Raw genomic sequence first — 17,752 nt, 5'->3', positions numbered from 1 at the left:
GTTGGAGTGAGCCTTCTTCCAAGACCTCTATAAAGCGGAGGATTAGATAGACGGGGATTAGCCCCGAGAAGGCTGTGGGGGACTCACAAGGCTGCATAATCTCAGCTATCTCAAGAGTCAAAGCGGCCAGCTAAGAAAAGGGATAGCTTGAGGTGGATGGACAAATGGACGGCGGTAAACTAAGAACATGTGCTGTCTAAAGAATTGTAACCCTGACAATGTAACTGTCCTTCCCTGTATGTTCTGCTATGTTGAAGATGAAAGTAAAGTTGTTTTTTATAAAAAGGAGTGGAAGTCCTTTAGTGTGCAAGTTGCGGTACCTGAAGGAAATGGATTGCAGATGGAACAGAACTACAAGCAGAGCGTAAGTGATACACATCACAAACACTACATGGGAAGACTGGGACTACTGTCTTTGTTTGAAGGAGTACAGCATTCCTTCACTATCACAGCCACCCTAGGTCCCTTACAAAATTGGTGCTGCAAGCAGGGTCGAATTGTGCATCGTGAGATAGATGCGGGGAAGATTGTGATGAAGATTGTGATGAAGATTGTAGTGAAAGCCAAGATGGGGAATGATGGCACGGAGGCTGGTGATAGCTTCGCCCATCTTGGGCGTCCTGGGTGCAAAACGGCGCAAAAAGCGGCGAGGCATGGACACCGAGCTGGACTGGGACTGCAGCCCCCTCTGACAAGTGCCAGCCTGCAGTGGACGCGGCGAAGAAAGAAGAAGTACCACCCGCTAATGAAGATCCCGGCGACAGAGGATGACTGGGAGGAACTGCCGGAAGGAAAGATCCCTCGTATTAGGGAATCCGGGGTCATTGTTGTAGGAGATAGCAAAACTGCAGCAGCACAGCAGCATGTTTCACCGTGGAGGCCACGGGCCAATGGAGTGGGATCGGCGCAGGCAGCTCCAGGAAGCGGAGAGACATCCCGGCAGCCGCTGGGGAGTATTTGACGTGGACGAGTACCCCATGGAGAGCGGCTTGCCTTTTATACCAGGCTGGTTACCCTTCAAACACCCGCGGAGGGATACCGTGCCGTTGGCAGAGGCAGTAAAGGCACCTGTGGAAACAGCCTGGGAGTCCAGTGAGATGACACTACTGGACTGGGGAACGTACACAACAGAGGTACCTGAAGACCTCGGAGAACGGGCTCCGGTGGTCGTGGTGGCAGTAAGTGTTGTTCCAGATCCTGCCCTCTGTCCTCAGCCCCCTTCTTACCAAGAAGTGGTGTGCACCCCCACCACTGAAGAGGCCCGGTGGGATTCAGGGGTCATTGAAGAAAAGAAGTGGCGGGAACGCCGAACCCGGGAGGAACTGAAGCGCCTGGGGAAAGGAGCCATGTCCGGCCAGGTGACCTATGGCCTAGTTAGACTTTTCAACTTTTCCCGCGGCTACGGCTTTATCCAACAGTCTGAGACCGTTGAGAAAGTTTATGTCAATGCCGGATCTGTCGACGGCCACGGCCCCTTGCTAGGGGGCAGTAAAGTGTCCTTTATTAAAAAGTATGGCCCCGAGGCCCATACGCGGTGGCTGTCACCATCCTGCCTGAGGTAGAACAGCAGCAGGCAATGAACCGGTCGTCTGTTGTGGCCGCGGTACAATTGGCAGTGGCCCAGAACGTGGGCGAGCATTCATGAGCGGTGCCTCATGTCCACGAGTCCCTGGGGGCCACGGCTGGCTCTCAGGAGAGAGGACAGTCAGAGTTCCAGAGCCTGCTGGGACCAGAGACAAGGAGCAGATACAACAGCAGGGGGTATGCATCCATTGGTTAAGCTTCTGGGACCACTATAATTTATATTCAGGGTCAGGGAGTGGCTCACTACTCCGGCCACAAAGGAATCCCGGAATGAAGAGATCCATTAAAGCTCCCTTAAATGTTGTGCTGATTGCACTAGGAAGATATATGAAAGGAACTGTTCTACGTTCCTAGGGGCAGGAGCCCCTGATCAGCCTGGAAACGACCGGAGATGGCCAAGGATATGGCCACTAATAGAGACTGACTCTTAAATGGCAAGGAGCCCTAAAGGCATCAAGATTGAATTGGTGCTGACCAGGCAGCCGGAAGTTTGTATGTGTGTTTGTTTTCCCCCTCTCCAAGGTTCTTTGCACACGTTTGCGCGTTCCCCTGCTGGACTGAACCCTGATAGGGTTAAATACCCCTTACCACCGGACTGTGTGCAGCTGTTCTATGGACTGTGCCCTTTTCTACCCATGAACTGCCCTTGCTTTTATCCTGAACTTTCTTACTGGGTTGATGAGCAGCGCACGTGTTTTAAAGGGGTCATACCCAGCAAAAAGGAGGAAGGGGGAGAAAACTGTCAGGACGACCCGAGGATTGTGCCGGGTCATTGCTCCTGGACTTTCGGAGCTGATGTAAGTTGGCCAGTCAGCCATTGAGTTTAAGCTAAAGAATTTTCCTGTGTCTGGTGAACCTGGAGCGGGAATTATTGGTCAACTGGCCTCGTGTGTTTTCAGATGGACGTTTTTGTGGGTCCCAGGAGCAAGGGGACCAGGGTCAGTCGGACCCATGTTTCAAAGAACTTGGACTCTATGTTCCAGGGTCCCAACCATGTGGGACCGAGGTCAGGTCTGACCACAGAGAAGAACTACTTGAACTGTATTACTGTGTTATGGTTTTAAATATGTGAACTAAATGTTTAAAATATGCATTGATATTGTTTATAAGTGTTGTCATGGCCAGGATAGCCATGTTCTAGGAGGGAGGAATGTAAGGGGGTGCCTAGAACAGTCATGCGCCTCTTCCCTCTTCTTCCCTCTGTGTGCACATAATAAGGTATTTTGTGTTTATCTGATAAACATGTACATGACCTACTGACGAACATGTTAGTTACAGGGACAGTGTAGTTATAAGTATAGATAGGATCTGGGTAGTGTAGAGGTGGACAATTTAAGAGAAGAGACAGTTAAGCTAGGAAATAGTTAAGGAATTGGGAGTTGCTTAGTGTGGGAGGAGCAGGACAGTGTGGACTAGGGGAAGTTCCTGTCTCAGGGCAGTGGTTGCAGGACCAGGGGAACAAGAGGAAACTGTCAGTTGAGCAGCAGACTACCGTCGGCCTGTAAATCGGACAAAAGCTGTCCCATCACATTCGGGACCTATGGTCCAGAAGAGGTTGAAGTGAGGCTTCCTCCAAGACCTCCAAGAAGCAGAGGATTAGACGTCGTGGATTAGCACTGAGAAGGCTGTGAGGGACTCACAAGGCTGCATTGTCTCAGCTATCTCAAGGGTCAAAGGGGCCAGCTAAGAAAAGAGTTAGCTTGAGGCGGACGGACAAACGGACGGTGGTAAACTAAGAACATGTGCTGTCTAAAGAATTATAACGCTGACAATGCAACTGTCCTTTCCTGTATGTTCTGCTACTTCGAAGATGAAAGTAAAGTTATTTTTATAAAAAGGAGTGGAAGTCCTTTAGTGTGCAAGTGGCGGTACCTGAAGGAAATGGATTGCAGATGGAACAGAACTACAAGTAAAGCGTAACTGGCACACATCACAAACACTACATGGGAAGATTGGGACTCTTGTCTTTGTTTGGGAGCCAGGGTGAAGGAGTACACATTCCCTCGCCATCACAGCCTCCCTAGGTCCCTTACAGGAGCATACATAGAAATCATGAGGCCCCATAGCAGAAGACATAATTGTGCCTCCCCCACAAAAAAATATATATGTTTGGCGAGGTCACAGAAGATCATATCTCACAACTTTGCAGTCTTTACAAAGTAATTTTTCTCCTAATGAAGCTCTTTAATGTTTCCACACATTAAGATACTCCTTTCATGGCCCCCATTAAGTATGATGCCAATGAAAGTGACCCCCAAACACCATATGATGCTTCCACAGAAAATTCCTCCACAGTACCCTCCACAAACACACAGTATGACAAACCTACAGTATCCGCCGCAAAGTATGATACCCCCACAGTGACCTCAGCACAGTATGATGACCCCCGCGGCCCTCAGCACAGTATGATGGTGCCCTCACAGCTCTCCAAATAGTAAAATGGCCCTCCATACAGTATAATGGACCCATAATGCTCCGCACAGTCTGGTGGTCCCCAAACAACCCTGCATACTGTGGAATGTCCCATACACAGTGTAATGGCCCCCATGTAGCCCTACAAACAGTATAATGGTCCCCCAATTCCCCACTGATCCGGTCTATGCGGCGTGTGATCTGAAGCTCTGCACAGTAGGCGGGATGTAGTGACATCATTGCACCCGCTGCACTGAGATATCAAAGCTCAGATGCACATGGAAAATGATGGAGGAGTGAGCTGGTGACTCCTTGTTCCATCATTGCTTTAAATTGAAAGTGTGATGCCGCTGTAACAGGCCAGATTAACCCCCCACCCAGAATATACCCGGGGTTAAAGTGGCCTAGGCCAGATTATACCCCGGGTATATTCTGGCCTAGGCCAAACTATACCCCGGGGTATAAATTGGCCTAGGCCAGATTATACTCCTCCGGGCCAGAATATATCCCTGCTGCTGTAGATCAGATTTTTCACGCTTATGAGAACCATTGAGTGATATATTCAAGAACAGGGCCCCAGACGTTGCTCAGGGTCCCCAGACGTCGCACAGGGGCCCCAGACATTGCACATGATTGAGTGATATACTGAAGAGCGGGGCCCCAGACATCGCACAGGGGCCCCAGATGTTGCACAGGGGCCCCAGACATCGCACATGATTGAGTGATATACTGAAGAACGGGGCCCCAGACATCGCACAGGGGCCCCAGACGTTGCACAGGGGCCCCAGACATTGCACAGGGGCCCCAGACAGCACACAGGGGGTCCCAGATAGCACACAGGGGGCAGAGACAGCGCACAGGGGGGCAAAGAAAGCTCACAGGGGCCCTGCGCGCTGTCTCTTCCCCCCCTTGCGCGCTGTCTCTGCCCCCCTGTGCACTGCCTGGGGCCCCTGTGCGCTACCTGGGGCCCCTGTGTGCTGCCTGGGGCCCCTGTGTGCTGCCTGGGTTCCCCTGTGCACTGACTGGGGCCCCGTTATTAAATATATCACTCAATGGTTCTCAAAAGCGTGAAAAATCTGATCTACAGCAGCTGGGGTATATTCTGACCCAGAGGGGTATAATCTGGTATAGGCCAATTTATACCCCGGGGTATAGTTTGGCCTAGACCATAATATACCTGGGGTATATTCTGGCCCAGAGGTGTATAAACTGGCCTAGGCCACTTTAACCCTGGGTATATTCTGGGCGGGGGGGTTATCTGGCCTGTTACACCGGGTCCCAGTGCAGGCATTGGCACCCCTCCATCCCCCAAAAGCATGAGCCCCATAGCACCCACGTAGTCTGACTGCCACTATTAGCAGCACATATCTGGCTAACAGTTACTCCTTCTTTTCACATCTAAAATGTAGAAAATATTGACATTTTAAACTGTTATACTAATTAATGTTAACTGTAAAACACTTTTTTCAGAAAAAAAACACACAGCCATTATATATTGGATTCTTATGAGATATACCCGATTAGGCCATGATATTCCAGCATCATATAGACATAAAACCTGTACTCTAAGACTCAGGTGATGTTGTACTGTATCACACGGTCTTTGCAGTACCTTGAATTCTAGTAGAGTGTACAATGCACATGCAGCTAATCCAGTCTGAACACTGAGACTTGAAAGTATGAAGAACTTGCAAGGTCTTTGCATCAATAATGAGGATGTCTTGATAGTGACCACAGCAGAGCAGCCAGCCTTCCCCTGCCATTCGGAATGAGCAATGATAGTACTGCCAGACAGAGAAAAAGAAGTATGTAATACTAATATTAAAGATATATAATCGGTTCAAAAGTCTTTGCTTAAATAATGCTTAAGTAAAACACAAAATAGCCCTCTTCTATCTACTGTATACAGTGAATTGGCTGGAATGGATCTAATGATTCAGTATAGATTTTCCTCTGCTAACTTAGGTGTAATTACAGCTGTAGCCAGAAAGGTGGTCTCGTATGCAACTATATATATATCTATAGGACGCCCGGACCACATGTTCTATTAGCTTTTACTCATACAACGATGTACTGTAGGTATTTTACTTGGATCAACATCTTCTTATGAACATTTGTTCCTCCACTTGGTTGATGCCTTAGGTACTGACAAGCAATCGCGATGGATATTTTTGGATATTTTTGGGTAAAGTCTATTTTGTATAGTCAATAATAGACATTGATTGATGTATTTATTATTTTATTATATACATGTGGTCCCCCATTGAGTGATTCAGCTTTTTTATGATTTTTCTATATTTTAATAATTCTAATAAATATTAAGTTTTATTAGATTTGTGGACCATTAGTTCCCTTGTTGTTGGTATCCATATATATTTTTGTCTGTGTCATACAGTACCAAGGTGAATTGAGCAAACAGATTTTCAGGAGACTGGTTGAACATCCATGGTAGTGACGCGCCCCCTGAGGCCGTGGAGTACTTGGCCCCGGGTCGGTCGGTTCTTTTGGGATAGTCACGGTGGCGTGAACCGGTCCATAGCCCCGGGCGGTCAATAACAGAGGGGAATAAAGTTTTGGGGATAAAGTTTGGTGATACCACCCTTGGTATGCGGCCGCCGCTGCTGTTCAGATCCACTGGGGCCGTTGGTGACTCAGCAGAGATGGTTCAGCTCTCCATGGGTAGAGCTAGGCCCCAGGGCAGTTAAAGACATAGCTTTGTGTAGTGCAAGGCAGGTGACACAGCAATCTAGTTAAGGACACAGCGGGGTGCAGTCTTCAAGCTTTTACCTGATGTTCCAGGTTACAACTGCCAGCAGGTTATAACAGCCCACCGAGTCCTGTGTCCTCCGGGGAAATGACCAGCCAACTGTCAGATAACTTGGGTGCACTTGATAGGGACCCCCTTCTTGTGTATCTTTCCCGCGTCATCTCTCTCTGCGCTGGCTCTCACCCTCCTGCCCTGCGCCTCACACACAGTGTCTCAAGCCAGTGGCCGCGGCCTTGTCGGGCGATATCCTCTCTGTCCCCTTGGTCCTATATGGCCACCTTTTCAGCGAATGTGTGTGGTTTTGGCTACGGCACTTAGAGATACAGCAGCCTACGGTTTGCTAGCTGAGTCTTGCAGTCCTCCACTAGTCTGGGGCGGTCCCCTACTGCGACCTGATCCCTTCTCCCGACTACGGTCGGCGTGAATTCGGGCGCACGGGTGGATTCCGCACTTCCCGTGCCCCTAAGATCCCTTCTGTGTCTCTTGAGCCCTTCTCTGACTCCCACGCTCCTCTCTTTCTCTCTGCTACTGGGTCCCTCTCACTGGGCCCTAACTCTGTCTGGACCCTACTCCTCAACGGTCCTCACTCTCTGGGCCCTTCTAGATGTTTCTACCTGTCTTTTTATACTGTCTGTCATGTGACCCATGTCACTAACTGTCACTCTACGTGGTCCCCTCTACCTTCAGTCCTTCCTTGTGTGCTACCCTAAACTAATTCCTCCACCCACCTCCTCTACCTCGTTCCCTCCTCCAGACAGGGACAAGGACTGTGCTCTCCCTCAGGAGCAATCTCACTCTTCCCTACTGGAGTGATGTGGGTGTGTGGGTCCCAGGTAGCGCTCCCTCCTTACCCGAGAGTGGGGTACCACACCTCTGGCTGAGATGCAGTACCTCTGTGGCGACTGGACCCGCAGGGGCACCACATAAGTAGTCCATTTCTGCCAGACCAGAGCCCTGAATACTTTCTTCTACTGGTCGGGCTCAATGTCATGCATGTGTCATGCCTCAACGTTGATGGGCCAGCTAATCACAAGAGATGCTGGGGATGCCGACAGCTAGGAGGAGGTTTGCAGGGTTCTGTTCCAGGGTCCTGCAATTTTTTTTGCCCAACTCTTTCTATCAATGTAGGGGCAGACAAACCATTGGTGCAACTTTTCCTAGTAATGGAGCCCTTCCACCACAAAAAAGACACATTAATGGACTTCAAAGGACCCATATTGTGTTCTTACGCAGGGGCCCTGTTCTGTCTCCGTCTCTGTATACCTCTATATCTATATATCTATACAGCAAAAAATAGCACTCCAGATGTGGGATAGTGAAGAAACAATGGTTTATATTCACCCATGTATGTGCAACTTTTCAGCACTTTAAACTATGAGCCTTTCTCACAGTTTGAAGAGCCAAAACATCAAACTTATTGTACACGGATGAAAAAACACACTTTTTTCACTATTCCACATCTGGCGTGCTGCTCTTTATTCCTGTATGTATATGGCTTCTAATCTGAATAGTTCAGGATACTAATAGCAGCATGTGAAATAAGGGTTAAAGGTCCTCGGTTTGCTTTTCCATAGCACAGTGTTGTGACACATACTGTAATTAATACTTACGCAGATTGCCATGTGCCTATATGGTAGCGTTGCATTCTCTATGCAGTGGCCGGTGTTGACATTCCATACACACATTTCCCTGTAAGACATAACCTCAGGTTATCCGTTGTCATTTCTACTTAGTTGGTTGGGACAATTCTGTGACATGGATTTTTAAGTTTAAAAACTGTATTTAAGCGAACACTTATCATTTATGTAGCGTTTTTGTTACCGATTACTGCCGAAACAAATGTTGCGGTCATTAAGAATAGCTGACATATAGAACGTATTCCCTTTTGTTTAGGTAATTACACCCTGCTGCCCTGCATCAAACTAACTTTAAGGCCATGCCTGGAATAAAATGAATTGTAGGTATACTGCCATTATGTCTCATCAATGTGTCACTAGAAGTATCATTTCTCAGAACTACATCCTGCTGAAAATGGGTCATTTCACAGAACCTCAGCAATACACGTCTTATGCCATGCCTATGTTATTTTCCAAGACTATTATTTACTCCCAAGATGAAACAGCGCCACCATGAGGATTATTTTGTGTTAGCTTTAGGTCTTTACAGCTTGGAGATCATAACTGTAACTTTTAAGGCTAAAACAGTGGTTGACCTTAGAAAATGCTTAGAATAATTTTTGCTTTCACTGTAAGATTTTGATTAGAAAATTACTCATGACTCAAAGGCTGATGTTCCAGATTTTCTTATGATAAATGCTTTCCAATACTAGTTATAATGGAAAAGAAATGTATACAATTACTATGAACCTGTCAACTGATTCATGCTGCCTGAAACAAGGGTGGTATAAATCTGAGACCAGTTAGGTTATTGTTTCCATGTCTGTTTCACTTAGGGATTGCTCACATCTGCATATAAAATCGGTGAGTGCAAGGTGAGAAAAAAAATCACATCGCACTCGCAACAATGTTATTCAATTAGACAGTGCTCATCTGCGAGTTTATCCTCACCTGGAATTGGGATGAGGAAAAAATTACAGCATGCTGCGTATGGTCACGTAAAACGGCCAAGACTCACCAATGAAAGTCAATGAGTGCGAGAAAAAAATCTGCTTGGGAAGCTCCATGTTTATTGCCCCCTTCACAGTCTATGAAGACCATTTCTCAGCTGTCTGCTTTCCCTCAGCTGGTTAATAAAAATAAGGGGGACTCCACGCCACTTTATTGCTTTTATTTATTTATTAGCTAAATACAAGTACAGAAAACTACACACGCAAAGCACTGAATATATATCTCACTGACATATTTCTATCTATCCAAGATTGTTTTATTAGTTAGAAAACTCGATTGAAATGACAGAGAATTACTGTATGTAAAAGCTGATGTTAAAAATGAATTGCATATGAATTGCATACGAACTGCATACACATGACATACGGATGGTAGGTGAGAAAAAAACGCATGACAGTCGTCTGAAACTCTCCAGCTTTTCTGGCTGAGAATCTCAGCTACTTTATACATGCAGATGTGAACGAACCCTTAAAAAAGAAGCAGCATTTTAGAGTAAATATACTTTAAAACATCAGCAGGGTACGATGTAGGTCGGTAGACTAGTCCGAGAGGCAGATCCCTGGCAGCTTCTCCACACCATGCTCCTTAGGGCAGATGCAAACGACTGTGTATTCTCTCATCTGAGAGAATCAGGGCGATTATGCTAATAACACTCTGATTACACTCTGATCAGTGTGAGCACAGTGAGATCCCATTCTCTCAGAAGAGAAGAAGATGGAGAAAATAAATTCACCATCTTCTCCATTCTATCAGTCTGTGGAAATCGGACTGCACTCAGTTGACATACGAGTCAAGTGGTTTCCACAGACACATTGACTTCTATGGCTAAGTACGATCCGAATATCAGATCCAACTCGGACATGCTGCAATTTTTTTCCTTGAACCAATGTGGTACGAGGAAAGAATCTGATATGTGCATGACCCATAGAACACATTGGTCCAAGTGCAATCTGTTGTTTAGTAGGATCGCAGTCACACCAAAAATACTGTTATCTGTATGAGCCCTTACTTAGACTGACAGCTTTGTAATTAAAAAAAAAGCAAAAAAACAAAGGTCTCTCCCTATTTGACTATATAGGTAGAGACTTATAGGCAAGCCGAGAGACCTGCCTCTTGGACTAAACATTGTAGTTGCATCGTCCCCGACAGCCATTTTAATTAGGTTTTATCTAAAACATCACAGCATTTCAGAGTGAAATATACATGGCTGCAATAATGGAGACGGTCTCTGATTCATTCTCCTCGAGAGTCAGGCAGCATGAAACAGACAGATTTCACTTTAAGGCCATGTTCACATGTTCAGTATTTGTAAGCCAAAACCAGGTGTGGAACAATCAGAGGAAAATTATAATAGAAACACGTCACCACCTCTGTATTTTTATCCCCTCCTGGTTTTGACTTACAAATACTGATGTGAAATACTGACCAAATACTCAACGTGTGAATGTGGCCATATTTGGAATACATGATTTATGACAGGTTCCAGATAGCACCGGTAGAATAGATATGCCACGTTTTAGATTCACAGCAAATTATAAATATATGTAGTATAAAAAATGTTCCTTCCTACTAATTTTTCCTGGCAGGTTAATAGATATTCTGGAAATCTCAATAAAAGTTACAGCCCAAAATATTATTCTAAGTCTCTGTAGGGTTAAGTTCAGATATATTGATTTTTCAGTTATTTATAAAATTACATGTTCTTCACTTTGTCACATTTTGAATTTCCTACATTGTCTTTAAAGATTTAAAGGGTTTGCCCAATTTCCATAAATCTTGGTCCCTGGCTGCAGTTTGGTATCTGGCTCCCAGCATCCGGTATTGGCTTCAGCACTGACTGGATAAAGGAAAAAAGCCAGCTTAACACAATTGTCCCTCCAAAGCACGGAATGAACGTCACCGTCTCTGACGATGATGATCACAATGTGGTAGAAGAAGTCCAACTCAACAAATGATTAAAACATCACCACATGTATCATTAGTCCATAGATAATTACATCTATGCATTTCTGATGCACTCAGCACTCTTACTCATAGGTACATAGATAGGAACATGATAGGTAAAACATCTCCACATGTATCATTAGTGCATACTTTGGGAAGTCTATGCGTTTCTGGTGCACTCAGCATCCTTACACATGTACCTATCTATGGAATAATGATGCATGTGCATCCTATACAGATAAAGTTGCAGATTTTATACCATTGAGCTAGATTTCTTCTACCACATTCTTCAGCACTAACGTCTAGACAGAACATGCCCCTCAAATCTACTGAGCTCCCTGACGGGATGTTAGTGACACAGCCATTAAAAGAAACTGGTCGCAACGCCAAAGACTCTGTACTGGACCTGGACACGGTGAGTAAAGCGCAGTTTATTTTTTAAAAACAAACTGCAGCCAGGTACTAAGATTTTCTGAAAGGGGTCACTCTCAGCTGCCACCCATCCTGAATCTGCTGAAGCTCTACTTGGATATGTAATATAAAGCCATAAATATTTTAGAAAATACAGCAAAAAAAATCCTTCATTTTAATCTTTTTTGGCTACACTTACATAGTCACTTATTGTAGTGCTTAAAATATTATTTTTTACTTTTCTACATTTAACAGAATGTTTTTGGGCATAAAATAGCCTTGAACTTACCCATTTTCTGAACCACTAACCACATAAGGTTGTTTTTCAAAATCTCGAGCTTTCGCTAAGCATGTAATAGCAGCAGTATGGCCAAACAGAATTGCTTTAGATGAAACCTAAAAAATTAAGAAAAATTATATAACACGACAGAACTGGGCACATTTAAGGTGCAGAATTGATTGGTTGGTTACTCTGTATAATATTTCCAGTGTTACCATCATCTACAATAAGACACACTTTCAGACTTCGAGGCCCATTGGGTCAGAAACTTCTGATTTAAGAGATGTGAACCATAAAATTATACTCCTCAATGGTTGATTCTCTCATTTCAGCCGGAGTCAGTCAGTATTCTCAAATAATTATAATTCTGCTGGTCAAACTAAGGCATTAATAGCACAGAATTCCAGATCACTGATGCCAGACAGAATTCTAATAGGAAACTATTATTTATTAATATCTGGTTTCCAAAATTGCAAACAGCGTCCAAATAAAAAAAAAACTAGTCTTTCTATGTATTCGACCTAATCAATAAAGCAACTATGCAGCAAACATCTCTATGCTATACGAGTATATAGGAAATGTTCTGCTTGGATTAAAGGTCACTGCTTTTTGACTTACCAATGCACTATGTAAGATATTTAAACAAATGTAAGTTTTTAGGATATTGATATATAAAAGAGTATATCAGTTTTTGTTTCAGTTTATACGGGTACATATTCTGGCCAGGCTCAGCATTATATAAGATATTATGACCATGTTTTACATCGGTGTGCTGAACTTCATTTGTTGCCATTTGCAGCTATCCTACAAATGTATTGATAGAAATTTGTAACAAAATATACTGCTTAGTAAGATATAAAGCATTGGGTGATGCAGAGTGGGGCATTTGGGAGTTAATGCAAAGCAGTTTCCATTTTTAATGTTGTACCATCCGTATGTGTGCATTGTAGCAGCTTTTAGCAGTTCAAGCTGCCCACTGCCAAAATTGAAAGTGTGACTATACAAGGCAAATGTGTAGCCAACATATCCAAATAACCTGTCCTGCAGCCCAGAATGCATAAATAGTGTCAGGTTCATGGGGAACACCTGATATGTTGACTATACATTTGTCATGTATTGTTAAATTTTTACTATAGGGTAACTGCAACCTAAAAGGTTAGCGTTTTCCTAAAACATTTCTTAATCCTAAAATGTACAGTACATTATATATTGTTATCTAAAAACTAAATAATTGTGCTTACAGTGGTTCTCCCAAAATTGCAAGTTATCCTTTATCAGTGGAATCATAGTGGATGGACCATTAGCGATCCAACATTGGGATTGTAGAACTCTGAAAACAGGAATCTGCAGAGCCCCGTCTTGAATGGTGTCTATACTCAGCCTCTGCTCCATTTATTGTCTATGAAACTGCTGGAGAAAGTTGAGTGTGTTCCTCAATTATTTCTGACTATCCCAAAGACAAAGAACGGTGTATAGACTGAGAATGTATACATCTGCATTTGAGAGGAGGTTCTGCAAAGCATGGTTCTCTGGATCTAGAGCCCCCTCCTCGAGATTGCTGGGGATCCCAGTGGTCAAACCCCCAGAAGTCAGAAAATTTTCCTTATCTTATCATAAGTATCTTACAAATTTTGGGACAACCCCCCTTAAAATTTTGTCACTGCACTATATTTAGACACAAACCGCTTTAAACAATTTTAATTTACAAACCTTCATGTCCATTGACAAATGCCAGAGACATATCTGGCCCTCGAGGCTTCCGGTGACAATTGTTTTCTGATCATCTGTTATCATTATGGCGGTTACACTGTGAGCAGGAGCCCGATTTCCCCATAATGCCACTGCTTGGGTAGTGCTCTTCATCATGAGCTTGACCTACAAATTAATGAGAACTTTTGTATAAAACATCTAAGAATTCTAAAGCAAGAATATTATAATAAAAATGAATTGAAACTAGAGTGCAATTGTGGTACCATTAAGAGATACGGGTATTTGCATCAGGACTATGGATCTTTGGCTACTGTTGAATTTGTCCACCTCTCCTCCAAGAGGAAAAATTCAAAACAAAAAAAGATGGAGTCAACAATGTACACCAAATTTTATAAGCATTTTAAAAACTTTTTTTATTTTACTTCAATAATTTTGTGTCCAGTAAAAGGGTTGGTCCTAAAAGTAGCCAACGAATGCACCAAAGTTATTAAGGACATGTAACATTTTTTGGTGCAAAATATTGGTGTTATTGTATGCAGTATGTAAATTACGCTTTAATGAGGAAGAGAACAAGGACTCTAGTGCCACATATCGGAGGTAGTAATTCTAAAACTCATGAAATGCTGTATGACTTGCAATAGGAAGCCAAACCAGAAGCTCCAGTTGCATACCCACGTTTCATTTGCCCCTCACCATTGCAAAGCAGAACGTTGGAGGGGGGAGAAGCCTTCAACAGGTGATATAAAGGTTAAAATTTCTCTTTGTGGATAGTGGCTAGCTAGTGTTGGGAGAATTATAGGCCGTTAGATTATCCCCTGAGGAATTGGATGTAGCTAACCTAAAAGTCCTCTCCCTATAAGTCTCCCAAAGTAAACTTGGTGCTCTCCACAAGGAGAAACTTTACCCCTTATACCACCTTAATTAATTCACTATGTCATGAATAAGTATACAAAATACACCTCTGAACAAATCTTTAGTAACACTTCCAGAAACAATGGGTCCCTGTACAAAGAGGCACTATCACTGAAATAATTAAAATATAAATTTTATTAATGTTCATCATAAAAAAAGAAAATGTAAAAAGAAAGCCAATGGGTATCTCTAGTTGTAGTGAACAGGTATTTGAAAGTACAAAATACTACATAAATTTCTCACATTTTCATATAGTCCACTTTACCACAAAGAATATATATTAGACCTATGGTTCCAAAAAAGTGCTTAGTGCTGAAATTAATTTTACATTCCTATATATGCAGTTTTAAAGGGTTGATAATCAATAGGCATAATTATAAGGAGTTTTTAGCAAAGACAGGTTAAGTGCACGTGCATTTCAATTTTTTAAGAAACTCCCTAAAAAAGTCACGCTTTCCCTATGCTGCCTACTCCTAGAGCATACTTTTAGAAGACATGAAAACAGTGTAGTAGATTAGAGTATATAGTATATAACTTACAGTTGTAATTGTAAAGACCTGCAAACGCATGGGCTACCACTCCCTTTTTTAGGGCGTTTCTTTAAAAATTTAAATGCACTTGCACTTTACTTGTCTTTACTAAAAACTCCTTATAATTATGCCTATTGATCATCAACCCTTTAAGACTGCATAAATAAGAGTGTAAAATTAATTTCAGCACTAAGCACTTTTTTGGAACCATATGTCTAATATATATTCTTTGTGGTAAAATGGACTATATGACAACATGAGAAATTTATATAGTATTTTGTTCTTGCAAATACCTGTTTGCTACAATTAGAGATACCCATTAGCTTGCTTTTTAAATTCATTTTTTTTATGATGAACATTTAGAAAATGTATATTTTAATTATTTCAGTGGTAGTGCCTCTTTGTACAGGGACCAATTGTTTCTGGAAGTGTTACTAAAAAAAACCTTATACCACCTGTCAGAGGTCTTTCACTCAGCGAATCAGTTCTCCTGCTTTGTATTGATGAGGGGCCAAAATACCGAAATGTTTCAGCAAATGGAGTTTCTAATTTGGCTTCCAGCCCTAAGTCGGTTGGAAAGGCCCTTTTTAAAGGGTTGAAATTGACTTTTAGGTTTGCTACCTCCAATAAGTTGCACTAGATACCTTGTTGTCTTCGTCTAAGAAGAGGCTATTTGTCTATTTGAATTCTTAGGAGAGTATGGCATGACTTATAAGTCTCCCTTTGCCTACTTGGCACTTTCCACAAGGATAAAATGTACCCTTAAGAGCCAATATATGCTGTATCATGTAAAATAGAAATCTCCTTGCATAGTAGACATTAAAGAGAATCACTGTTTCAGTGTTCACTTGCTTCTACCCCAGCATCCCCATTGCGCCCAGTGTTTGGCTGACCCCAGCCTTAAAAGCAAAGACGAATGTAGAAGTAGTGCTACAGTGGCATGGGCTTCGGTAGGTAAGTAATTCTATTTTTTTAGCTTTGCCCAATTTTATATGAAACCAGATAACCATTTTAAAGTGGACCTGACAGCTTTTCAGACATGTCACTTTTAGGAAATACTTGCATTCTGTTTCCATGATCTGCTCATTATAAAGCTGAACCACAACTTCTCCAAAAACTGAACTGGTGAAATCATCTACAGTCATATACGGTCGTTTTAAATTGATATTGTCATTCTACTGTATTAGTACTTACTGCTGCTCAAGCATTATAAAGTTACTGATGTCTACCCCAGGAGAGGTTTATTTGTGCTTCTAGTATAGTGATTTGACACATAATTTCATGTTTATGAATGATCCAATAAACTAGAAAAAAAATCACCATCTTTGGCAAATACTGACAAATGCACTGGCATTCCTGCTGAGTGTGAGTCATATTAAAAGATATGTTGCAATAGTTCTCTGAGCGAATATGTGACTAATAGCAAGAGACAGAAATATTGATGAATGTATAACTACAATAAAAATCTGGATTTCTGTAGTCATATAAAACACAAAAGGCTAAAATAGCTTTGGAAGAATTATGAGGCCATATTATGACATAACAGAATTTTTCACTTTATATGAGTTATTTTATTTACATAGCGGCATCATATTCTGCAGTGCAGTACAGACATCATCATCACTGTCCCCATTGGGGCTCACAATCTACATTCCCTATCAGTATGTCTTTGTAGTTTGGGAGGAAACTGGAGTACGTGGAGGAAACCCACACAAACGCAGGGAGAACATACAAACTCCTTGCCGATGTTGTCCTTGGTGGGGGTGAACCCAGAATTTCAGCGCTGTAAAGCAACAATGCTAACCACTGAGCCATCTTGCCATTTAAAGTCCTCTATACTACTTTTAATAGAAGTTCATTACACTGTATTTAGGTATTATTTACTAATATTGAGAGATTTGTTTTTCTCTTTTAAGACAAGTGATGTCATCATAAGAAAACAGATGTTGCGGAGTTGAATTTGTCATTTAGTACGATATATTTTGTTTATGCACAATTCCACCTCAGTAGTGCAGTGAAATTGGCCTTTTGAAGAGTGCTAGAAAACCTATGTAGGAGGTGGGAAAACTCGCAGGAAAAAAACACAGAGAGGTCAGATAAAACAACAGGCCAAACATTAGCAAATGCATAGATCATACAATATAGAACCAACAAAGTACTATACAAAAAAGTGACACGTGTATATGTTAGTAATTATAAAACACCAACCCAACAGGCTGTATGCATCCCGGCGTACATTTTGCTTGCACTGCTTCAAGAGGCATATCCCGAAGAAGCACAAGCGAAACTTATGTATTGATATATGCACTTGCCACTTTGTTGTTTAGTACTTTGTTGGTTCTGTATTCTATGATCTATGCATTTGGCCAATGTTTGAGTATTATACCCAACCAATTTAGTACTTTAACAGTTCTGTATTATATGTACTGTTTTACTCAGCTTCTTGTGAAACTATTTAATAAAATTACTATTGTACTATTGTACAATAATGTAGCATATGGTATCTGGTTTTTTTGGTGTATACTATTAAAGAGTATTGCAGCAAAGAGGTGCCTAAAGGGCTGTCAGTTTCCTA

At 42.5% G+C, this 17,752-nt stretch overlaps 1 protein-coding gene across 1 annotated transcript in view; it reads right to left on the bottom strand.

Moving 5' to 3' along the window:
- The window catches only part of WDR72 (WD repeat domain 72), a 588,690-nt gene that overhangs the window by 448,437 nt on the left and 122,501 nt on the right, over positions 1-17,752 (bottom strand). The window contains exons 2-5 of the mRNA XM_073653016.1: positions 13,736-13,900; positions 12,035-12,141; positions 8,374-8,452; positions 5,609-5,780 (exon numbers count right to left, since the gene is read on the bottom strand). Of these exons, the coding sequence (XP_073509117.1) occupies positions 5,609-5,780; positions 8,374-8,452; positions 12,035-12,141; positions 13,736-13,891 (514 nt within the window). The 5' untranslated portion in view covers positions 13,892-13,900. The remainder of the gene's footprint in view (positions 1-5,608; positions 5,781-8,373; positions 8,453-12,034; positions 12,142-13,735; positions 13,901-17,752) is intronic.

Source organism: Phyllobates terribilis, unplaced genomic scaffold (genome assembly GCF_046119375.1).
Source record: "Phyllobates terribilis strain yellow unplaced genomic scaffold, ASM4611937v1 Scaffold_11__3_contigs__length_659146591, whole genome shotgun sequence".
NCBI lineage: Eukaryota > Metazoa > Chordata > Amphibia > Anura > Dendrobatidae > Phyllobates > Phyllobates terribilis.
The sequence above is the reverse complement of the archived record's forward strand: the minus strand, read 5'-3'. Positions and strand labels throughout refer to the sequence as shown.